Here is a 26,463-nt window from a genome sequence, read left to right as displayed (position 1 = left end):
AATTTACCACCGACATACCGCTGACAATCTTTAATGAAAGATCTTGCCCTAATCTATACTAAGATAAAAGAAAGATCATTACAAAAAAAAATTTGTTAAAATCCTTTATAAAAGGTATATAAATTAAAAACCCAAACGGGCTATGTGATGAAGACAAAAGGTTTTCGGAATCCATATTCCATCATCAGTGTCTAGGTGAACATGTTTTGAGCCTCTAAATATCTGGGTAAAAACCCGTTAAAAGTTATATATTACAATTTAGTTTACATTATTTAGTGTTATAATAATATATTAAGATGTTAAAGTTACCAGTGGATATGACAACATGACAAATGTTAATATATCAAATGTGTTCATTAATGTTAATGAAAAAATTTCAATTGTTGGTACAATCACTGATAACATCATCCATGACATAGCTACTTAGAATGGGTGAAAGACTAGATCCCATAGGACTACCAAAAATTTGTTTTTGGTAGTCCTATGGGATCTTTTTTTTCCTATCTAAAAAATTTCTTTTTTCTTACTCTTATATATAATATATATATATATATATATATATATATATATATATATATATATATATATATATATATATATATATATATATATATATTGGCATAACTGCCAAGTTATTTATATTTTGAATACAGAACTTAAATTGTTTTTTTACTTTATTGTGCAGAAAGTTGCTTTTTTTCCGTTGTGTTAATAATAATATTGTTGTAGGTAATGCTGCATTGGAAAATCTGGAGGTACACGATTTAAAAAAAAATGTCTATGCAGTAAGCATTTTGACCAAAAATATCTAAATGCAAAATATTTACCAAGTACTGCTATACCAAAAAAATATAGTGAGGTAGGAGAGGAAGGCTCGTTAACGACACCACGCGTTTTTCCTACGTATTCTATAGCAAAACAACCATCAACCAGTGCCAATACTGTTTCGCACAGTAATAATTCTGAACTTGACGATTTTGTTGATGAGCTTATAGATATGCCGTTATCACCATTGGTCAAGAAAAAAGATTTTATCTCGAATACGGATTAATCTTCTAAAAACTCGCATAACAGCACTAAAAAAGAGACTGGTTAAGATTAGGACAAAATCTGTACAAACTGCACCAAAGCCACAAACTCAGTTTTCTGCTGCAGTTTTCTTGAAAACTTTGCTAGCATAACGTTTGTTGGACTTGATACCATTGTAGTTAAACATCGATCTAATATTTTTAAACTAGTATTGCTGGTTCATACATATATCCAACTCATACATTGCTTATTTTAGTTCATGAAAACAATGTTACAATCAATTTCTATAACTACTAATGTAAACAATTTTGTTTTGTTTTTTTACCTTGAATTATTATTTTGTTAATATTGTCTATGCGTAGATATTAGAATTTTGATAAGTGTTATATAACTATTAAAATAATGCGAATTTAATTTTTGCAATATATATCACTTTGTAATTTCAAATTATTTCATTAATAAACAGTTCAGATCGGGCGAGTTGATTGAAAAAAACATTCTCATTTATGTAAACAGAAATACAAAAATGGTCTTTATATTATAAAATACATAAATAAATAAAATAAAGGGTACTATTTGTTAAAGTTTTGTTAATTATTATTCATTTTATCCCAACACATAGATTAATTTGTTCCTAAATATGTGTCGCCTCTTGTTGTGGCATATCGATCTGTTTATTTGTTTCAAAACCATTATCAAAAAACCATATCCATAAATTTACTATATTTTCAAACGTCATTTTAAAGATTAAAAGATTGAAAATTTAATTTTCTCAAAACATACGTAAAACCATTGTTTAAAAAGATTTTCTTTTTTAAACAATGATAAAACTTAAGTCTTGACAATCGAGTCTATTTCAATTAAATCTTTAATCCTTTTCTAGCAAATCATATAACCAAATTAAGTATCTGGTAAACTAATAAAAATTAAAAAAAGGCAGCATTTACCTACTTCATTTAAATAGATTACTAACCGATTTAGATTTAGCAAGTCTCAAAGTATAAAAACAATTTGAAATATTCGCTCGAAATAGTCAAGTTATCTTTCACAAGACGCATACAACGATAATAACAATAAGCATTTTATTAAAGTCTTAATATTCTCTTCACAATCTGGCATCCATGTACAGGTTTGCATTAGTTATCAGACAGCTAAAAATATACTCGAGTAGAATCCTGCAGAGAATTAAGTTTCTGTTAATAGTTTTTTAAATTTATGACTAGAGGACGCCACATGACGGCAGATTAAAAGTCAAATATTTGTTCCATAAGGATTGTCTAACTAGTCCTATTTAAACAATGGTTACAGCTCTACGAGTGTCACAATCATTTCCAGTTTTATAAATATTGCATGCCTTAAAATATTGAACAAGGCGCATTTCACACTTTGCGGTAACCAACCAAATATGTTTCATGAATTTATGCACTTGGGTAGATACCAAGTCGATATTCCGTCTTTTAACAATTTTAACACTGTTTACTAATTTTAACTTTATCACAATTTCTTTGTTTTTATAGATGTATTTTTCTAACCTTTGGTTTATAACCTGAACAATTAATGTCTTAATTATGACTATTTTTATTTGAATTAATGGCTTAGTGATAAGAATTCTTCTTTGCCACATTTATGACAATGTATTATAATATATATCATATAATTGTATGGTATCAATGTTTTACCTATGTATACTAATTACCAATTTATATGTTTATTGACAAAAAAATTGTAAATTTTCTTGTTTTTTTCAATAAAAAATACCCAAATACCCTGCCAACAGGTGTTCGGAGGGGAGGAAGTGTCGCCAAGGTAACCAATCACGACAAAGATTGTTACTTTGGCCGGCCAACCACAGCGCATGTTATTAACTGCATCGTCATTGGCCTCTCGGCGGAAGTGTGCTGCAAATGCTCAAACACGATGTGTATAAAAGAGCAGCACATCTTTCGATCGGGATCCAGTCGTCTTACACTACTAGCCCCGTTAGACCTTGTTGGCTCGGTGTGCTACCACGCTACTTTGAGTTTTATTATTTAACCAATATCCTGCTATCGTCGAAGACGTCGAATCCAAGAATAATTATTATCCAATTTAGAAGTTAAATTATCAAGAGTACAAGAACCGGCCTGAGATAGAAAAGACATTGGTCTTAGAACTATTTCAAATTGTGTCGAGCTGACCACAGCGTTATTTGGGCCTGTCACGCTAAAGAGCGTGAAAGTCCCGACGGGGACTTGTAATTGCTTTTCCGATCAGGTCGAGCTGCAATAACACTTCGTCTCCAGAAACCTTATGCAAATAGTAACTATAGGAATTACTGTTAGCGAAAGGTAGCAACACGAAGCGACTGGTAGCAGGAAGAGTCGACATTGCCGGCATTGTTGTGCCTCTCTTGAGGAGAGGGAACGCGGCTACACGAAGTGAGAAGGCCGACATCTCTGTGGAATTTGAGGTATACACTACGCATCAGAATTCTAACACAAATTAAGTCATTGTAAGAAATATTGTCTGTAAGAAAGCTCGAACTGTTAGAGAATTCTGATTGCCGGTGGCCCCTCACCTACCACAAAGGCTCGGCGGAACTTCTCGCCCGTAGAGGCCGGTATCCAAATTTAACTCCTTGAAACGAAGATGGACTCTCGAAACTTCAGATCCTCTTCGAGAGCGGCGGTCGTAGATCGTCCAGAAACCCCTGAAAACCAGGACACTACGGCCGTACGACAACTGCTGTTTTACGAGGTGATGCTGCAGATATCCTAACATCGATTCCTAAGGGTCAAGAAAAATGTTATCAGACCTTGTTCACTCGACTAGACAAACGTTACGGAGATGCCCATCTACAACAAGTCTACAAGGCGCAACTAAGAAGTAGAATTCAACGAGCAAGTGAAAATTTGCAAGAGTTTGAAGCAGATGTTGGTCGTATAGTGCGGTTAGCTTATCCAGAGGCACCACACAACATGTTGGAAGAAATTGCTGTAGATATCTTCGTCAATGGGTTAAAAGACAATGAATTACAGAAAGCTTTACGACTATCAAGACCGAAAGTTCTAGATGAAGCGCTCGCTATTGCCTTGTAACATGAAACAGCTAGTCAAACTTCACGGACCCATCGAGTCAGAACCATTGAAGAAGGCGACGAACCAAGAAGAGACGCGAGCCCAGATGTTGGAATTGTGGTGACGTACGTCACATTCGCCGTAATTGCAAGAAGATGATACAGCAGTCGGAAAACTAGAACGGGTCGACACCAAGAGGCAACTGCCGACCTCGAGAAACATAGCCCCCATAGTAACTGTGAACATTACGTCCTCCGGTGGAATTCATAGCTTGTACATCGAGGGTCGTATCAATAATAAATGTAGATCGTTTTTGGTAGATACAGATGCAACAAGAACTATTGCACGGTCAGAAGTAGTACGAGGCCATCTTAAATTAATCGATCGTTCGGAAGAAAAGGGTTACATCTCAAAAATGTTCATTTCTCAATTTATTTCATTAAACTAACTAAAAAGGTGCCTACTACACTCCGCGTCATAGAAAACGGGCCACCCCAAGTATTTAAAATATTTTCGAAATTATTATTTATTGTTACAAAATTAAGCATTTATTTTTTTGTATATTGAATTAATATTATTTTATTTTTAATGTGTCTTGGGTTATTTAAGTTAAATGGGTTGTTGCGAAAGCAAACCGACCATGTAACTGGATTAAGGATATTCATAGAACCTATAAAACAAAACAATTTTGAAAAAAAGTTGTTTACACTTGATCAATTTTCGAGGAAGCGATTGTTTTGAGAAATGTATGATATTGTAAAGAGTTCTAATGAGTTTTAAACTCATCTCAGTATTACAGTAGCCGACTTAGTGTGAAGTAGTCTTGAATTAATAACGATGGAGAATTTTCAAAAATCGGTTGAAATTGTTACGTTACTGGGAAGTGGATTAAGTCAAAGACAAGTTGCAAGACAATTGAATGTTAGTCGTTCGACTGCACAAAGGACCCAGCAACGATTTATTGTGACAGGATCTCACCAACGACGACCTGGTACAAGTCCAAAAAGGAAAACAACCGCTAGGGAAGATCGCGTCGTCATTCTTGCTGCATTACGGAATCAGACCCAAACCGCTAGAATACTTCAAGGCCATTTACAGCAAGCTCAAGGACCAGCAATCAGCCTTTCTACTATTCGGCGAAGATAAGGGAACAAGGTTTGACAGCTTGCAGTCCAGCAACAGTGCCCTTACTTTCCCCAGCTCACAAACGACGAAGACTCGATTTTGCCTGTGAGCACATCAATTGGACAGCAGACGATTGGAGAAAAGTATTGTTTACGGATGAGTGTAGAATGTCTATTTATGGTAAAGATGGACGCAGTAAGGTGTACAGACGGGATGGAGAACGTTTCGCTGGTTGCACTTGGCACCACGGGTTGCTTTTGGTGGTAGTTCAGTAATGTTTTGGGCAGGGATTTCTTTTGATGTGCATACAGATCTCGTCGTGATCGAGAGAGGTACGTTAACAGCAGTAATGTACATAACGGAAATCTTACAACATCAGGTGATGCCCTATGCTGGATTTATTGGCAACGAATTCCTGCTAATGCAAGATAATGCGAGACCACACACGGCAAGGATAGTAACGGAGTACCTTGACGAGGTTGGTATTCCAAAAATAGACTGGCCTGCTCAAAGCCCCGATTTCAATCCTATTGAGCATATATGGAGCCTGCTAAAAAGTCGCGTTAGGCGTCGCATACCTGCTCCAACAACACCTGTAGAGCTTCAGATGGCACTCATTGATGAATGGGCCACTTTTCCCCAAAGAGATATCCAAAACGTTATAAATTCCATGCCAAATCGAATGAGGAGTGTCATCCAGAATCGAGATGACAATACCCATTATTGAAAATGGATACCAGCTTTTTTTTTAAATAAACAGTTCATTGTTGTTTTAAAAACTGTAAGTTGATTTTTTCAATAAATTTCCTATTTTTCTTAAATTTTTTATTTTCGATTGATGTTTTACGATAATGATGAAATTTTATATTAAACGAGTTATCGATTCAATATACAAAAAAATAAATGCTTAATTTTGTAGCAATAACTAATAATTTCGAAAATATTTTAAATATTTGGGGTGGCCCGTTTTCTATGACGCGGAGTGTATTAGGAACGCATGAAGTTTAGAGAGAATCTTCACTACCAGCCAAAAGATGTCCGCATGTAACACGGGGATTTTTGCATTTTTCGCAGAATATTTTGTACAACATCGTTGTATCACATTTTGTCACCGTTAGTGTTGTGTAGTGTTTCAAATATTTAGGAGAAAGAAGATACATTCGATATTGTTGCAAAAAGTAAGTAGTAAATGCATGTAAATTTTACAACGAAACAGATACATCTCAGAATGTTACAATCTTGGATTAAATTAACTATTTCGCGTTTGTAACAAAGCCGCAACATTTTGTTTTGTAACTGTTTTGAACCAATTTTTTGAGTTAATTTGTTCACATACTATGTTTTATGTCAAAATGTAGCGCTTTTCTTGATTGATTTTTAAATAGTTACTGTAAAATTAGAACATGTTACACTTTTGACTCAACTTTTGTGGTAAGTTTATTCACAGTCTTTGGGTTATGTCAAAATATATCACTTTTCTTAATACTTTTTGTAATTTTTTACGATAATATTTTAGACCTGCAAGTATTTTCGTGCATGAAAAAAATATCAAATATCTAAATTATTAAATAAAGTATTCTTATTAAAACTTTGTTTAATTATAAAAAAATCTTTTGATAGTTTTTTCAACAAAAATAACCAGTTTAGTTAACAAAGGTGTTTTGTATACAGGGTGTTACATTTTTGACCTAATGGTTTTTCATTTTTTGTCTGACAAACTACAATGTGTGTTGCCAAATTAAGGAATTTTAGAGAACTTATTTTATTTTTAGCATCATGTAGTCTTAAATATGGCATTTACAAACCGAACCCAAAGGATACTTGCCGGGTGTCATCCTAATTTACTATTAGATTTCAAAGCGAATATGCCCAATTTGTTAGGTGGTACCGTCGAACAATCTAAAATTGAAAATGTATTGGTTGAAGACGTTCCAGAAATAATGCAATATGGGAACGAAGAAATGGATCTATTAAAGTGCAGTAAAAATTGCTCGGTCAATACTGATGCTAGCAGTCAAATATTATTAGGTAAATTTACATTATTACAGTAGACTCCCTCTATAACGAGAACTGAAATGACAGACTAATTACCTCGTAATAAGCTGATCTCGTTATATCAGACAATCATAATACTGTGCATACATATGAATCTGTAGTTTTCTAAACCATTAACTTCCTATAGTGAAGCCATTCGGAGCAATATAAGATGCTAATAAATATTGTTTGAATGGCGTTTTTGAAAAAAAGTTATTTACTTTTATTGTCAATGAAATATATTAAAACATAAAAGAGTTGTTTACTTTTATTATCAATGATATACGTTAAAACAAAAAAGCTGTACTTTTACTATTTTTTCCAACTACATAATGTATAAATCGTATTTTCAAGGATAACATAAACTATTGCTTCTGCAATTTTAAGAACTCTGTTATTTTTAACTGCTTTAAATGGTCCAGTATCATTCTATCATATATTTTCTAAAGATGTGAAACAGTTGTATTTATTCATTGTAAAGAAGTTCATTGAGGGCTGCAGTTAAGTTTATTGAGGGGCTGTTTGAAAAGGTATTTATTTATAGCCACGACCGGACTAAAAACGTAAAAAACACATTTTTGGATCTTATTTTCTCTCGTTATAACCAAATTTGCCTCGCTATAGACGGTTATAGTTCAATAGAAATTTCACGGGACATCTAATGTATCTCGTTATAAGCGAAATCTCGTAATAACCGTGTTCGTTATAGAGGAAGTATACTGTATATTATATTTCCTTATTGGCTTATTTTACTTTAAAGACATACCAGAAATAATGCACTATGAGATCGAAGGAATTGATACATTGAAAAGCAGTGAAAATTGCATAGTCAATAAAGATGCTATTCTTTCAAAGGAAAAAGAGCAAGAAACTTTACACATTCCAAGGGTGTCTAATTCAAACAAGAACGTTAAAGGTAAATTGAAGTTTTGAGGCGATATTTTGTTTATTAACTTAATTTTCATTTTAGATGTCCAGAATTTGGTTATAGAAAAAACACAAAACTGTTCATTTGCTTCATCTACCAGAAGTTCATCTTCGTCATCGAACTCTTCGTCAAGTTCATCAACAAGTAGTAGTGACTCAGATTCTGAAAATGAACCATTTGGATCTGATGACAGTGTTAAGGATCCACCCTATATTAAATCGTCATCAGATTCTAATGATATTGATTCAAGTAGAGAAGCAGAAAATATTAATCTGTCAAAAAATAGAAAATTACTTGATCCGTCCAAAACAGAAAAAAAAAGGAAAAAAACGATTGAGAAATCCAGGCTTATGGCAAAAAAATATAGCAAAACAGTTGAGAAATAGCGGCCAAAGTTATGTTGGCTTAATTAGTGTAAAAACTGAAAATGGTAATCAGAAAAAAATTAAAGAAAAACGCCCAAAAAGAATGCTTAAACCACCATGTGGTGAAAAGTGTAAACTACAATGTTCACAAAAAATAGATGAACAGCAGCGATTAAATATTTTCAATGACTACTGGGGATTACAAGATTTAGAGAAACAAAGGCATTATATTTCATCAAATATGCAAAGTATAAACCCGAGGTACAAATACAGTAATGCAGCTAATCCAAGAAATCCTAATAATGCATACTCTTTTATCATCGATAATAAAACTGTATGTGTTTGCAAGTATTGTTTTTTAGCTACACTGTCAATCAACAATAGAGTCATTCAAACCGTTTTGAAGAAGCAAAAAGTTTGCGAAAGTGGAAAAATTGTTGAAACTGATAAGCGCGGTACACATAACAACCACTATAAAGTAGACGAAGAAATAAAAAGTGAAATAAGAAGTCACATAAATTCGATACCTCGAATAGATAGTCATTACTGTAGATCGCATACTTCCAAACAATATATTTAGTCCAGTTACTGTGGCATTTTCCCTTTAAATTTTTTATAACTGCACCGATTATTATGAAATTTTTACAGTGGGTAGTAAATTACTCAAAAAACATAAGTTATATGGTGCCGATGTGTGCTTCTACCCCTGGGGTGGTTGGCACCCCATCTAGGGGGTTGAACTTTTTACACTCAAAATAACCCCGGGAATTTATATAGAATAAAATTTTAAACAAAAAATGTCATATAAATTTTTTTCGCTAAATTAATACTTTTTGAGTAATACGCACTTGAAAAAGTAAACTTTTCGCAAAAAAGAACATGTTTTAGAATGATTTTGTACGAATAACTCAAAAACAAAGCGTTTTATTGAAAAATCTATAATGAGCAAAAAAAAAGCTTATAAAAAAACAAAGAGAATGTTTTTTTATTAAGTTTTATAAGTACAATACTAAGCGATTTATAATTGTTTGAAGATGACTTTTTGTTTTTAGGATACTATACTCGATGCATTTAACATCAAATATCGGAAAATGGACATCTTTTTTGATAAAAACTCATACAACACTTTTTAAAGAGCTAGAAAAAAACCTTTAAAATGAGCTATGTTAAAAGCCATTTCGATTAAAACAAAGCGAAATACGAAGGAAAGAATTTGAATTACTCTAGCGTTTAAAAAAAAAAAACGAGCAGTATAAGTAACACTATTTCGATCAGAATTGAAATTAAACGTATATCTTCTACAATTCATTTTATTTTAGTATTATTTATAAGTTTTAAAAGTTTAGCCTGTTTAAAATGCGTATTTTTTGAAAAAAATCATGTTTAAATTAAAAAATCTTTTTTTTAATTATCTAAAAATTTATATTTTTTTAAAATAAATCTAAAACTATAAGAGATACGTGAAAAATGGTTCTATACCAAAATGTAGTTTTTTTGTTAACAAAAATTTTGATTTTTTTATTTTTGTTGTAACTCGAAAAATAATAGAGATATAGCCAATTGAAGTTTGAGATACAGCGGCTGACACACCTGTAATCAGCACTTTGGCCCTTTAATATTTAAAAAGAAAGAATTTTAACATATTTTAATCTACTTAGTCTTGTAGCTTTTGAAATTACCTTCAAAATATTTTTTTAATGGACACTGTAGCTTAAAAATTAACAGAGTTATTCTAAAAAAATTTTGGAGCATGTTATTTATATTTTGGAGCATCAACTTATTTTCTGTATATATAAATGCTTTATTCAAGTATATTCGAAAAACTGGTAACAGACACACTAACACTCACACAAATATGTATATAATACATACATACATACATATATATGTTATGTATATAATATAGGCACCTCTAAACTGAACATTTGTATCAGAGAACTAACGAACACAGAGAACCGACACTCCTTTTAAGTTGCGTGGGCAAACCGCCAATGAGTGCCAATGACAGGAGTACTTCAGATCTCGAAGACATTTTAGAAGCTGGGAGATACTGTACAATTTTGCTGTATGGCCTTGCCAAAGACACCCACATGAACAAAATGAATAAGCTCGAAGATTATTCATCATTACTTGAACAAATGCCATACGAATCCTTTATTAAAGCCACAACTAAAAATAGTGCAGTTAAATTATCATCTCTTGTACCAACTGTAAGTGCCCTGGATGAGCATATCAAAAGAGTTTATCTACAAACTCAGATATGGCTTGGAAACAAAGAGATTGATATAACGGATTGGGGATGGTTCAAGAGTGATGATATTTTACAACCAATAAAAATGACAAGTTCACCTGCACCAGAAGAACTATTGAAACTGATTTTTTGCAATTGCAAAAAGGGTTGCGGCTCAGCGCTACCGCTAACACTAGGTCTATTTTGCAATGCTACGTATGGAACATGCTCTGGCGACAATTGTCAAAACTGTCCTGCAATCGACGAAGAGGTGGAGTTAGAACACGACGAGAATGACGCTTCAGACAATGAATAATTTGATATATTGTAAATAATTTTTATTTTTGTAAATATATTTTGTATACTTTCTAGTGTAAAATATTTTCATGCATAATTTTTTACAATAAAAACAGCATGAGTATACTTAATTTTTTTATTTAGATATTTACCAAAGGGGAATTTGTTTCGTGAGCATAGAGGTGGTTTTTAAGGGTTGAAAATAAGCAACCAATCAAAAAATATTTTATTGATAAGAAAGGAATTTTTGAATATAAATGTACATTAAAAACTTTTGAAGTTGTTTAAAAAGATTTTTTTATATATTTTGACATAGGGGGTAGTTTTTAAGGGTTGAAGTGTTGCAATCAACCAAAATTATTTTATATAAGCAGAGAATTACATTGTAGATGATATAAATGCACTACAAAAGCGTTTGAACCTGTTAAAAACGATTTTTTACAATTATTTTTATTAAAAGGGGTGGTTTTTAAGATTATTTAAGGGTTGAGAATGTACACAATATCCATTAATATATAATTGACAATATTTCAATTACCTAATTTAACACGATTTAAATCCATAAAATGCTTTATTATAAATTTTTTTCATTATTTTCAATAAGGGGTGAGTTCACCCCTTAAAAATGAAAAGCTTACCTATCGCATATATAACTTTTGAAGAGGGAGGTAAGATAAGCCTAATTCCAAATTATTAGCAAAATCGATTCAGTTATAAAAAATTTAGAGGTATTGACCTCTTTTCCTCCACAGTGACTGGAGTAATTGAAGCAAACAAAACTCTTGCAGATCTACATCGTGACTATCTTAAAAGTTGCGAAGAAAAACAACGACCAGCGGCAAACTATCACATGTACAGAAAAATTTTTGAGGAAGAATTTAACATTACCTTTTATATACCCAAAAAAGATCAATGTGACCTTTGTTTGCAATTTAAAAATTCCTCTATTATTGAACAGCTAAATATTTTAGAAAAATATTAGAAACATTTGAAAGAAAAAGATTTAAGTCGCAAAGAAAAAGATAATGACAGAAATACTACAGAAAATACTAAAGTAATTGTTTTTGATCTGCAGGCAGTTTTGCCTTGTCCTGTAGGAGATACTGCAGCTTTCTATTATGTTTCAAAGCTTAATGTACTAAATTTTACTTTGTATGATATTAAAAACCACCAAGGTACTTGCTTTATGTGGCATGAGGGCGAGGCACAAAGGGGAGCGAATGAAATAGGTTCCTGTCTTTTTAAATTTTTAGAAAATATGAGCAATCAAAATGAAGAAGATTTAAATGTAATACTTTATTCCGACAACTGTACAGGCCAAAACAAAAACAAATTCATAATAGCTCTTTATATTTATGCAATATTAAAATTAAATATAAGTTCAATCACCCATAAATTTCTTGTTTCCGGCCATAGCCAAAATGAAGGTGATAGTGTACACGCGACAATAGAAAAGGTAATAAAACTATACAGAAAATCAAGCCCTATTTACGTTCCTGATCAGTATGCTTGCATTATGAGATCAGCAAAAAAAACCGGAAAAACATATAAAGTAAACGAACTTTGTTTTAAGGATTTTATGGATTTAAAAAAAATAACTTCTGACTTGTTTGTGAATATCCCTAAAAATGTAAAAACTTCGTCATTTATGGTAATCAAATTAGAAAAAAACAATCCAAATACATTATTTTATAAAAATTCTTTTGAAGATACAGATTTCTGCCAAGCGGAAATTATTAGTTCGAGAAAAACTGTTAGTATAGAACAAATCAAAATAAAAAATGCATATTCCACGAAACCTGGTATATCAGAGGCAAAAAAAAACAGGTTTGATACCATTAGTCGAAAAGAAAAAATGCGTACCGCCATATTATTTTGATTTTTACAATAATTTGTAATGCTTTAATCTAATTCTTTTAACGATTTTAGGTATGTATTAAATAATTATAAATTAAGTTAACATTGTTACAACTATTGACTAACAATAGTTGTTACAACTAACATTGACTACCGACAGCTCAATGCGGTTACTAAAAAAGATAGTTATCCTTTGCCCAGAATAGAAGATACTTTGGATACACTTTCTGGTTCTCGTTGGTTCTCCACACTCGATCTGAAAAGTGGATATTGGCAAGTAGACATGGAGCCAGCCGATCGTGAAAAAACCGCATTCTGGATAGGATCAAGGCTTTGGCAGTTCACAGTTATGCCCTTTGGTTTATGTAATGCCCCGGCCACATTTGAAAGATTAATGGAGGCAGATTTCTGACTAACATGAAAAGCATGCCTGGTTTATTTGGATGATGTAATTGTAGTTGGAAGATCCTTCGATGAACATGCCAATAATCTGACAGAAGTCTTTCAACGATTGCGGGCAGCGAATTTTAAGTTAAGTCCAAAAAAATGCCACTTGTTTCGACGAGAAGTGAAGTATTTGGGACATATTGTAGCAAGTAATGGTGTAACAGCTGATCCTGAAAAACTTGCAGCAATTAAGGATTGGCCAGTACCAAGAGATAAACATGAAATTAGAAGTTTTCTTGGCCTATGAACATATTACCGACGTTTTGTCAAATGATTTGCCAACATCTCCAAGCCATTAACAATGTTGACAGAAGAAGGCAAAGAATATACATAGCGAAGAGTGTCAAAGAGCTTTCGAACACTTACAAATGGCTCTGATCAGCGCACCGATTTTAAGCTACCCTAGACAGGCAGGAAAATTTGTGTTGGACACCGATGCAAGCAACAGTGCAATAGGAACTGTTCTCTCCCAAATCCAAGATGGGCAGGAGAAAGTCATCGCTTACTTTAGCAAAGTCTTGTCGAAACCAGAAAGAAACTATTGCGTTACCAAGAGAGAACTGCTAGGCGTAGTAAAGGCTTGCGAGCATTTCCATAAATATTTGTATGGCAGAAAGTTTCTTCTTCGCACGGATCACGCTGCTCTAAAATGGCTTCTACAATTCCGTAATCTAGAGGGCCAGATGGCAAGATGATTATAACGATTACAAGAATATGATTACGAGATCGAACACAGGGCTGGCAGAGTTCATTCAAATGCTGATGCCCTTTCGAGACGGCCATGCAGTGCAAAGTGTAATCACTGTCTTAAATTAGAAGAACGACTTTGCCCCGTGAGACGAGCCACCGTTAATGATCAATGGCAACCTCAACAGCTACAAGACGCTCAAGCAGATGATCCATGTATAAAAAGAGTATTGGATTGGATGCGTCGAAGTGAAAGACCTTCTTGGCAAGACATTAGTGCATGTAGTCCCGAAGTCCAGTGTTACTGGAGCCAATGGAATTGCCTAGTGCTAAAGGATGATCTTCTGTATAGAACCTTTGAGAACGATGATGGTACAGAATCTAAGCTTCAGTTGATTGTACCTAAAAGTAAAGTGTCAGAAGTACTGCGTCAATGCAGTATGTAAGACGGTGCATCAGGTGGACACTTTGGTATCACGTAGACTCTGCAAAAGGTTCGAGAACGGTTCTATTGAGTGAACTCTAAAGATGATGTAAGAAGATGGTGCCGGAAATGTGAACTGTGTGCAACCAGTAATGGTCCAGTTGGTAAAAAGAAGGCACCCATGAGACAGTACAATGTTGGTAGTCCTATGGAAAGAGTAGCAATCGACATTGCAGGTCCACTTCCAGAGACAAATGATGGAAATAAATATATCCTGGTAGCCATGGATTATTTTACGAAATGGACTGAGGCCTATGCGATACCAAATCAAAAAGCTGCTACCGTTGCAGAGGTACTTGTTAAAGAATTCTTTAGCCGATTTGGTGTTCCCTTTGAGATCCACTCCGAACAAGGGCGAAACTTCGAGTCAACCCTTTTCCAAAACGTTTGTAAATTGATTGGTGTCAATAAGACCAGAACGACACCCCTGCATCCTCAATCAGATGGAATTGTCGAGATAATGAACCGAACGATGGGTAAACACCTGTCCAAAGTTGTATCAGAACATCAAAGAGATTGGGACCAGCACATTCATTTATTCCTAATGGCCTACCGCTCGGCCGTAAATGAAACTACAGGCCAGACTCCAGCCTGCCTGATGTTAGGTCGTGAAGTTCGTTTGCCCTGCAACCTAGAGTTTGGCTGCAGACCTTCCGAAGAACATGTTGCAAGCGAAGATTATGTCGACCGCCTGAAGTTAAGAATAAATAACATTCATGAGCTTGCCCGACAACGCATCCAGTTAGCCAGTAACAGAATAAAAGATCAATATGATTCTCGATGCAAGAATGAAAGCTATGAAGTAGGTGATCTTGTTTGGCTTTATAATCCACAACGTCGTCGAGGCTTGTCTCCCAAACTGCAAAGACAATGGCAAGATCCGAATGAAATTAAAAAGAGAATAAATGACGTAATATACCGAATTAAAAAGTTGCCAAAAGGTAAACCAAAAGTAGTTCACATAAATCGTCTTGCACCATATACTGGCTCAAATGATACAGAAGAAGCACGAACCCTTCAACATGAGATCAAAGATGACCGGCGACCAAGCTTTAATGAATTTATGTCAAATTACGCAGACAGAAAGAGTGCTAGATTCGGCGTGACGACAGAAGTTCAGCAGGATCTTTTTATTGTTCCGCATAACGTCTCTCTAGCCCACTGTGTTGCCCAAGATCTTGAGATGACTAAAGGAATCTCATCTGTATTCTATAGGAAGTTCGGTCGTTTGGACGAGTTAAAAAACCACCAGCCCAAAGTTGGAAGGGTACTGAGATTAGAAGATGGTCCTCGATCTTTGCTGTATATGGTGACCAGGAAGTCGTATACAGACAGGGCAAGCTACGAGGATATATGGCGTGCTCTAACTAATTTGAAGAAAATCGTGTGCAATTATGACATCAAGAATTTGGCCTTACCCAAGATAGGCCATGCACTAGAAAATCTGGATTGGAAGATTGTCAGAAGCATGCTTGAAGTGATTTTCCGAGAAACCGGCGTACAAATTACTGTGTGTTGTATTAACCCGAAGAGATCTTGTCCTTCAAAGTCTGTAGACTGTTATTTCTTCTTGAGGGGTTCATGCAGAGCTGGAGAGCTCTGTAGATTCCGCCATCCTGGGCCTACATCTGGAGTTGCTGATCGGGACGCTCAGATCTAAGAGGGGAGCAGTGTAACGAAATTAGAGATTCACGACTTGACTTGATTTTCAAACTACTTGACTTGACTTGAAATCAAGACAAGCTCAAGTTAAGTATTATTTTTTGAAATTCAAGTCAAGTCAAGTAGTTACACATCAATTACTTGACAAACTCAAGACGTCCATCAAGACTACTTGATTTTTCATGAAAAAAACTGCCAAAACGCAATAACAATAAAAATATACGGATGTAACCTTTTATTTAAAAAACATCTATAAAAATTAAAAACTTAAAAAATGTAAGTTGCATAATTAAAATGATAAATAAAATAACAAAACGAAATATTCTGAATTCTGGTAATAAAACAACAAAAAATAAAATAAACAATAAAAAAATCACCAAAAATGGAGTGTAACTATCTAAAATAAATCTTTAATGGCTTCATTTGCCATCCACGATTTCAGACACATAAGGCTTCTCACGGAGTTATCGCCTAATCGGTTTCTTTGTTTGGTAAGGGTTAGGGCAGCTCTAGAAAACTGCCTTTCGACTGGAGCTGAAGACGCTTGCGTTGATAAAAAATCTTTGGCCATTGTGGCGAGGTTTGGAAAAATGGATTCATGCCTCTTCCAACATTCTAAAATATTTTTAGTACTGTCAGCTCGTGGGTCAGAAATATATTTGTCGATTTCGTAACGCCAGGCCATATCGTCGTCTGCATTATGGAGAGATTTTCTACTAAACAAACTTAGTAGATCGATTTCAAACTTTTCGACTAAACTAGGGTTTGAAGATGAAGATGGTGCTACTGGAACAGATGGTTCAGCAGAGTGTTCAGACATTGGCAGAGAATCGGCCTTAAAATACTGTGCTCTAAAAATATCTTCAAAATATTTAACTGCTTCTAGCTGCAACTCTTTTCCCCAATTTGTTTTGGAGAATGTTTCCACTTTATGTCGGGGGTCTAAAATTAAGACAACACAGTACATCCAGTTGGTTCTCTTATAATGTTTAATGATTTTGTCCCTTGCCGCTTGATTGCTATTTATGATCTTTTCATCGGTTTTGTCTCGATCAGGTTTATTGTCAAGTTCCATAGCCCACGATTCTAGTCTATCCAACATCATATTGATGCCAATTATTACCATAGGCAGAGTAACATATGATTCACCTTCTAAAATTAAGGAAATGCTTTTAAAAACAGTAAGATACTGGCAAATTCGATCAATTAACGACCATTCTGTGTCGGTTGGCTTCAAAGTTTTTAGATTTTCTACATTATCACAAAGGATATTAAGTGCTTTTCGCATATTTAGACTCCATCTCAACATGTCGAACGTGGAATTCCACCTTGTTATGACATCAAGTTTTGGCATAGTAAATTTTACGTTTAAGGTGGTGCAAAATTTTTCAAAATCCTTACGTAAGTGTTCAGAGTTTTTTAATTTTTTAGCAAGGGAATGGATTTTTCTTACAGAGGAGGGCGAAACTTGGCTGTCAATTCTGTCATCGTCATCATCCTCTGATATATCTGTCAAAGTGTTAGCAGCCTCTTCAAGCTCAGAATCAAGGATTTTCATAAAATCTCTGGCTCCCAAGTTTAAGATGTGTGCAAAACATACAAAGTGGATATTTTTTATATCGATGTCATAAATAAATGTTTTTAGTTCGCTGATGAACGTGAAATTACTATTTGTATTGTCGGTAGTAATACCTTGTATGCATTTTGTAACATCGTAAAATTGTAATACTTCAAAAATAGTTTTGCTATAGCGTTACCAGTATGTTGCCCATATGCTGGCACAAAATCTAACAGGATACAATGAAGTTTCCAATTTTTATCGATAATGTGGGCGGTAATACCACAGTATCCTTTCATATTAAATGAAGACCATCCATCGATTGTAAACGAGATTTTTGAATTGCATGTCCTCAAAAATGTCTTAATTGTTTGCTGCGCTGATTCAAATGTTTTTAATGTCAAAGATTTCATTTGATTACGACCAGGTAGAGTTGCCTTTGGATTTAAGCATTTGTACATTTTTTCACTTATAGCATCTTCAAAAAAGTTGAAAGGTAGATACTTCTGTGCTATATACTCCACTAGTAGTTTTTGAAATTTATCTTGTTGGAAATTTTCTGATCTCCTAATGGTCTGCTAAATAAACAAAACTGGAGTTAGTAAAATCCTGTAATAGTAGTAAATGTAGTAAAGTTACAATAAAGCTCACGTATAATTTGTATAATGTCTCACTTATGGAGGGTAGAGGTAAAGAGAACCATCTCTTATGGATGGGAGAAAAACTGAAAAAAATGTCCGTCAAAAAGTGTCAAATAACAGTTCAAAATGTGACCACAGTGGCGCTAGCTTAGCAATAGTTTAATGTGAACTATGAAGATGTGAACTTAGCAGTTGTAGACGTAGTGAAGTATGCAGAATGAAAATATAACCTACAGAATCATCAGAATGTCAGAGTGACAAATTGAGTTATTTTATAAAATTTAATTGTATTGGCCTTTGCAAAAGTCAAAACGCTCTCTGGTGTCTGAATTCTGAACCTACTTAATAAGTAATCTCTTAAGTAATAAACTGATCGTACTAGTTCAAAACACTATAAATAAGGCAAAACACTTTTAAGATAACACCCAACCAACAGTGCTTGTCGAAGCTCGCCAACAAAACAAAAAGGTACACACACTAAATGACAGAAGTAAGCATTACTCACAATTCTCTATCTTTGTACGTTTCGCAGCGCCCTCAACGGTCGTTGAAATCGCGAATAAAGTTTTGCAACAATTTTTGTGATGAGAAAATATAATTACACGGTCCACGTTTAACAGAATTAGAACCCAACACGGCAGATTCTCACACTCCTTACACAAATGGGGGTAGCAACCATATCCTTTGTGATTGTGGAGAAATTCAACCAAAGTATTTTTGTTTCCCTGTTACCTACTTGAATAAAAACTGATACCATTCCTACAATGGCGCCATCTTAATTTGCCTCTATTCCACTAACACTTTTTAATACAGAGATGGTTCTCCTTACCTCAGCCCTCCATAGTGCCGCTCTTAAATGGCAAGGTAAGTTATATTTTTGAAATGCCCTGTAAAAAAGTACATGGCATATGGCACATGCTACACCACAATTTTTACTAGATTGCTTAAAGCCTATAGACTTTTGATAAAAAAAGTTTCAAATAAAAAAAAAACATTAAAGAAAAAGAAGATGTGGACATATTTTTGGCAAACCGTGTAGATTATTTAATTGTGACACAAACGACTACATAATTATAGTTAAAATCTAATTAATGTTTTACTTTACCTTCTCAAGCCAATCCGAAACTGAACGTGTGCTAGTACTGCTAGTCGAACCTGTAGAGGTATTGGCCTCGAGATTAGTTGAGCTAGATCTACCAAAATGTTCTTTGTAGACTCTAGGGTGTCTAGTTTGCAAATGCCGCCGTAGTGAAGATGTTCCGCAGTTTTTCATTTGCAAAACTGTGTTTTTTGCCGTACATAGGGTACATTTGCCTAGTTTGTCAGTATTTTTATTACTCTTAGGATTTTGCTCGACTATGAAATAGTCCGTAATTTTTTTTGTTTTATTACATATAGATAGACTTTTATTAACTTTAACTCGTTTCACCTTTGATGGCGCCGACCCTGCACTTTCTACTTCTGTTTCGGTGTTATCACTGTCATCAAATTCTAACACTTTTTCATCTACGATATATTCTGAGCCGCTGCTTTGAAAGGGTTCCGATTCCATAACGGACACATTACTTAAATCAGACATAACAATTATTTAACGGCCACTGTTTGTCCTTGATCACTTCTACTGTACTAACAGCACGTTGTCGTCGTCATCGGGGTGCCTGCTTACTAGAACCTCGATAAATCCGAATCTCCTATTTTAACGTTTCGGTCTCCTTCGGTGTGCATTTCACGGATCGCTATCAAGTAATATCAAGTAGTTTGATTTTTACTTGATATCAAGTCAAGTAATTCAGTCCGTAAATCAAGTCAAGTCAAATATCAAATTATCAAAAGCTTGAATTTTCAAGTCAAGTCAAGTATTTAAGAAAAATTCAAGCTACTTGGCTTGATGAATCCCTAAACGAAATAGCCCATTTCAATAGCGCCCGTCTTCGATACGCTTTCGATGAGACGAATTAGAGGTGGGCTATTCCAGAATATTCTCGAACATAATACTTTTGGTATATATATGTAACGATGTTAGGAGTAGAGTTTAGTTGATAAGAGAGTACCGAACTGTAAACTTATAAATAAATATACTTATATAAATTCGAACCGCTCGTTTTATTTAATCACGCTACAATATTTTAAGTCTCACGCACAAAGGGCGCTACTTTTATGGTAGCTCTACTTCAGTGTTTTGTTATGTTTCTTTAGTATTCAGTATGCTTATTTCTTGTAAATCTATATTATAATGTAAGCTTCCTAAATAAACGTTATTATTAGTATTAATTACAATAAATTTCTATTATTATTGTGTTTTCTTACCCTTCCCTCCACAAATGTGATATATCCAGGCGAATTGAATGTAGTACTGTACAACCAGAAGTTTCAGAGACACTAGATGTACAGAAAGAGAAACCGAAGGGGTATACATGTATATTAATTACAATAAATTTCTATTACATATTATTCTGTTTTATTACTACTTTTTACCCTTTCCTACCATAAATTTGATATGTCCTGGCGAATTGAATTTAGTACAGTACAACCAGAAGTTTTAGAGACCCCAGATGCACAGAAAGAAATTGAAGGGGTATACAGTCATTCTAGCCGCAGCTACAGAGTTTCTACGTGCATCGAAAATATCGTGGTGTTGGAGGTAAATAAATATTCACATTCAAAGTAATTCTTCAAAAGGAAACAAAAAAAATTTAGCAACTTAAGACATAACTAATAGAAATTTCAAAAGTATAATTCTGTATTGATAAGTAAAAAATTCTTGAGTCAAAAATATAGATTTTGAGTGATGAAGTTTTTTATTAACCTTAAAAAAAAGATAAAAAGTAATAGAAATCGACTGCTTTTCATCTCTATTTTGAAATTAACTCTCAAATTCAAGCGCTTTTTATCCGTTTTTTAACGTACTAAAATACTTTTAGTGGGTACGTTAATTTGTTTGTTAAAAAGAAACCAATCGATACTTTTTACTTAGGACCTTTTTAATTATCAGTACAGAATTTATATATAAGTTATATTAAATTTTACAGAAAAAATAATAACAAAACGAATATGCCACAGCCACTTTGAAGATAAGTTTGCTTGTACATGGAGTCATAGCTTGTACCAAAATGCAATTCCCGAGAACAAAATGCAATTCCCGAGAAGCAAATGTAACAGAAAGTAAGTAACCCTGATATGTAATTATTAAAAATTATTTTATTTGAAGTGAATCATGCTATAAATTATTATATTAACTTTTTGTTTTAGTTAAAAGTTCTTCAACAAGTAGAGATGTACAATCTACACACATGTTTCAATCATTTGAGATACCAAATTGTAGTAACTATTGGGAAGATAACAAATTAATAATTTTCCAATTGGTTACTATTTCATGAAACTTTTTAGTTGCAGAACACAATTATGCACAGTTACCAAACGAAGAGATTTTAATTGTAAAAACTGGTGAGAGTGCGGATTTAAAAGGTAATCGTAGTTAAACAGTACATTTTAAATTGTTGTTATTTTTCTGACTTTTTGTAAGCTTTGTCCATAAAATTGTACAATTCTCAGTAGTAATAAAGCATATTTCTATTGTATTCTAAATTTATGTATGTACAAAGTTGTTTTATATGTATTAAATAAATAAATAAATTATATTTTGCCTTATTTTTTCGTAAATGGTATCGTGTATATTTTAATTTAAAAATAATTTGCACATTTTAAAATTTTAAATGCATTTTTTTTAAATACCAAATTATATTTAAATATTTTAAGCTTTATATAAATTTTCCCACCAAAATTAAATTTTGAAATTCCCGCGTAATTTCCCGCTTGAATTAGTTCCGATACAAATCTCTTGGAGCGCTAGATTTCATATCTAACTAAAGTATTGTCGTGAAGCATCTAGAGATAGGTGATCTGTGGTACTGACAAAGCTTTCACTTCTTGTTGGGTTGGTGTGTTCTGTGTTAAAACGTCAGAAAGCAAACTGTCACCGATTAGGGAAACATTTAAATAATTTAGCAGATAGTAGAGAAAAGTAACTAACGGGAATTAATTAGTTTTTTTTATATTGTTAATTTTATATATTGTAGGAATTTGAGTTGTTTTTTCGTAAATAAAAACAGTTTACTACAAATCCGTCAATTGCTGGCTATACAATAAAGACAAATTCCCAACAAGCTCAAATTCTATTCGTCACACGCGATTGCTGAATCACACAATCTTACAGGGTCTACAAATATGGGTCCATCAGTTGCTGGACGAACCAAAATTGATCTATGTCCTGTGTGCGGCAAACCATATCGTGAAGAACTGATGGTAGAATGTACATAATGTAAAAAATGGTGCTGTGTTGAATGCGTAAATGTACAGGATGATTCCGAAATAATTGGTGATGACAGCTGGAAGTGCCATCTTTGTGTAGACGCAGCCACTAAGAAGTCTCACCCAAAAGGTTCCAAAACTAAGAAATCTTGTTCAGGAACCTCCTCAAAAAGTTCCTCATCAACAAGCAGCAAAAAAAAAGAACGAGATCTATTACGTCAAGAAAGAGAGTTAAACAAGGAGTCTAGGAGAATTATAGAAGAAGATGAGTGCTCGAATGATAGTCAGGACATCGATGAAGAGGAAATAATTGAAACTAACCCTTTGGTCAGTAAATTCCTTTCTTTAAATATAGATAAGCCCCTTATCGACAATGTTGCCCCTTTAACTCCAACACTTAATAAGCCTCTGGCAACTTATAGCGATAAAAGTTCAGGTATATTATATAAAACAAGAGATCCTGGAGACCTCCCTATTTTTAATGTCAATCCACATGACTGGCCTGTTTTTATTAGTAGTTATGAATGATCGACTGAGCTATGTCAAGTAGATAATCATGAGAATTTATTAAGATTGCAAAAATGTTTAAAGGTTCATCAAGAGTCAGTGTTTCAAGTTTTTTAATTTTACCTCAATGTGTGCCCCAAATTATAGCTACATTAATAAATCTTTTTGGAAGTTTGGAAGACCTGAGCAAATTATTTAAGCTCATATAAATTCTATTCGTAGATTCTTCTTCTTCTTCAAGTGCCCTGTCCGTTGCGAACGTTGCCTATCAACATGGCAATTCTGATCTTGTTTGCGGCACTTCTAATAGATCAACCGATGTGAGCCCGAACCACTTCCGCAGATTTTGGAGCCACGAGTATCTTCTCCTGCCTGGCCCTCGCTTACTGTCTATTTTCCCCTGGACAATCAATTGCAGTAGACGGTACTTATCGTGTCTCAATATGTGGCCTAGATATTCAAGCTTTCTTTGTTTGTGTTCACGATTTCTTTCTCCTTTCCGATTTTTTGGAGTACCTCTATGTTGGTGACATGTTCGGTCCAGGATATACGAAGAATGCGTCGGTACACCCACATTTCGAATGCTTCTAGTTTTCTCGTGAGCGTCTCTGTCAGCGTCCAGGCCTCTATACCATATAGTAAGATCATTCGTAAATTACCACCTCCTAAACCGGAAAAACTTAAAACTCTGGTATAATTTGCTTTAGCAGTTAAAAATTTATGTGTGTTATTGGAAGCATCTAATTTAAAAGACTACCTTAATAACCCTACCCTTATGCATGAACTATTAGAGAAACTACCTTCACAAATTAAAGTTAATTGGGCGATATATCGCAGTGCTTTTCAAAAATTTCAGGGATTAAGTGAACTTGCTGATTGGTTATATAATCTAGCAACAAATGTTTGTGCTACTCTTCCTACATTAGCCCTTAATGACCAAAGTAATAAAAGAACGCAATTTAATAATAATGCGCATGCTAATATACATGAACCAAATACCTCAAGTGAAACACATAATTGTAAACTGTGTAATCAGAGAGATTGTAAAAAGATTTAAGGTTGTCCAGAATTTTAAAGGTATTCATATCTCAAAGATGGGAGGCCGTTAAAGCCTTAAATTTATGTAGGTTTTGCTTAAAGAAACACTATTTCCCTGTAAGTATCCTGTAAAATGCAACAAAGAAGAATCCCAAAGGAAGCATCATCCTCTTCGTCATGAATTTTCAGAATAAGTACCTAATAAAAGTACAAAGCTTAACAAAAAGTAAAGCGGTAAGCAAACAGTAGAATCACACCTCTTATCTGCAGATGAAGAAAGTAATGCACATCAAGGAACACGCTTTCGAATACTTCCCGTTGTTTTAGGAAATGGACGTAGGGAGGTCACTACATTTGCCTTTCTAGATGAAGGGTCTTCCGTTACTTTGTTAGAAGAAAGTATTGCTAAAAAGCTAAATATAATGGGAAACCCAGAACAACTTTGCTTAAAATGGACTGGAAACCAACAAAGCTTGGAAGATGCGTCAGAAAAAGTATTCTTTTCTATTTCTGGTATTATAATGGGGCCAAAGAATTTGACCACCGACCAGCCAGAACGGTAAGAAAATTAGGCCTTCCAAAACAAACTCTCGGTGCAAAGGCAATTAAGGAAAGCTTTCCCTATCTAAAAAACTTAATAACGCTGGTCCTCAGCTCTTGATAGGCTTAGATAACTAGGACTTGGCGTTACCACTTCGAGTGAAGTTAGGTCTAGAACTTCAACCGATAGCTGCAAAGTCCAGGCTAGGTTGGACTGTTTTTACAATGTTTTCAAATAACTATGTGGAATTAAACTACACTTACCACATTTGCGAATGTAGTTCTGAAAGCATTACTAACCAAGAACTCTTCAATATTGTAATGGATTTCTTTTCAGTTGAAAGCCTCGAAGTTCAAAATACTAAACCGTCTGTTTCCAAAGAATTAGAGATAGGGCTATTTGTATACAAGAAAGTACCCTAGTTCAAATTGGTAACCAATATAAAATTGGATTACTCTGGAAATACGACAACTTGAAACTCCCTAATAGTAAACCCATGGCTATTCAAAATTTTCAAAGGCTTGAGTGTATAGAAAGGAAAATTAAGAAAAATCCAGAACTAGGTACCAAAATTAATCAACAAATTCAAGATTTTCTAGAAAAGCAATATATTAGAAAACTGTCAGAACAAGAACTCTTAGAGCATCAAGCAAAAACATGGTATCTTCCCATATTTCCGGCCTTTAATCCTAACAAACCTGACAAATTCAGATTAGTTTGGGATGCAGCAGCAACCGTACAGGGAATATCCTTAAATACTGAAGGAGATGACCAACTTGCTTCTCTATTAGGCGTCCTCCTACTATTTCGTGAAAGAAAGATTGGCTTTTCTGGAGACATCATGGAAATATTTCTTCGTGTAGGTATAATAGAAGAAGATCAACATGCACAACGATTTTTGTGGCGCAATGATAGCTCTGATAATCCTTTGGAAATTTATGTCACGACTGTGATGACCTTCGGGCTACCTGCTTGTTAAAATACTACTGCGAAAAAATTTAGCGTAGAATATTGTTCTGAAGCTATTTTCTTGTGGCATTTTAAAGTAATTACTATTTAAATGGGAATAAGCCACAATTAAATGTTAAATTACGTTTATTGACGTTTCAATTTCCACTTCGGAAATCGTTCTCAAAATACAAACATTAGTAAATTAAACACATTTAAAAAATTGGATATTGAAACGTCAATAAACGTAATTTAACCTTTAATTGTGGCTTATTCCCATTTAAATAGTAATTAGCGTAGAATATCCTAGCGCTGTTGATTCTATAGTAAAGAATCATTACATCGATGATCTCTTAGAATCAACAGACACAGGATGGAGCCATCCAATTAGCAAAAGAAATTGGCTTAATTCACGCCAGCGGAAATTTTTAAATAAGAAACTGGAGACCAAACTCTAAAAAATTAATGAAAATCATGAACACCACCCACAGAAATAACGAGGAAGTCAACCTAGACCTAGGAAACAATAATAGCATGGAGGAGGTTCTAGGAATGTGGTGGGGTTTAAAGGGAGATAATTTTATTTTCAATTTGAAATGTAATAAAGGAAACAAAGATGTTTTAAGTGGATTAAGAAAGCCAACAAAGCGAGAAATTTTACAAACCTTCATGTCTGTATATGTCTTTTTGTTTGTTAGATTTTTGATTTATGTGAAGATTA

General features: G+C 33.9%; 2 protein-coding genes across 3 annotated transcripts in view; one reads left to right on the top strand and one right to left on the bottom strand.

The window, feature by feature from the left end:
* The window catches only part of H (transcriptional corepressor hairless), a 162,365-nt gene that overhangs the window by 120,556 nt on the left and 15,346 nt on the right, over positions 1-26,463 (bottom strand). The gene's annotated exons all lie outside the window — the stretch shown is intronic.
* LOC140438309 (uncharacterized) lies at positions 7,009-8,781 on the top strand. Its single transcript, XM_072527991.1, has 3 exons — positions 7,009-7,238; positions 8,005-8,160; positions 8,215-8,781. Exons 1-3 carry the CDS (start codon positions 7,076-7,078, stop codon positions 8,556-8,558), a joined length of 663 nt encoding a protein of 220 aa, XP_072384092.1. The 5' UTR covers positions 7,009-7,075; the 3' UTR covers positions 8,559-8,781.

This window comes from Diabrotica undecimpunctata, chromosome 4 (genome assembly GCF_040954645.1).
Source record: "Diabrotica undecimpunctata isolate CICGRU chromosome 4, icDiaUnde3, whole genome shotgun sequence".
NCBI classification, from domain to species: Eukaryota; Metazoa; Arthropoda; class Insecta; order Coleoptera; family Chrysomelidae; genus Diabrotica; species Diabrotica undecimpunctata.
Note: the sequence above shows the minus strand (reverse complement) of the source record. Positions and strands in the feature narration are given on the sequence as shown.

Coding starts and splice junctions, on each gene's coding strand:
- LOC140438309 (XM_072527991.1), top strand. CDS start 7,076: ATGCCCAATTTGTTAGGTGGTACCGTCGAACAATCTAAAATTGAAAAT. Junction 7,239..8,004: donor TAGCAGTCAAATATTATTAG/GTAAATTTACAT, acceptor TTTACTTTAAAG/ACATACCAGAAATAATGCAC. Junction 8,161..8,214: donor TTCAAACAAGAACGTTAAAG/GTAAATTGAAGT, acceptor TTTTCATTTTAG/ATGTCCAGAATTTGGTTATA.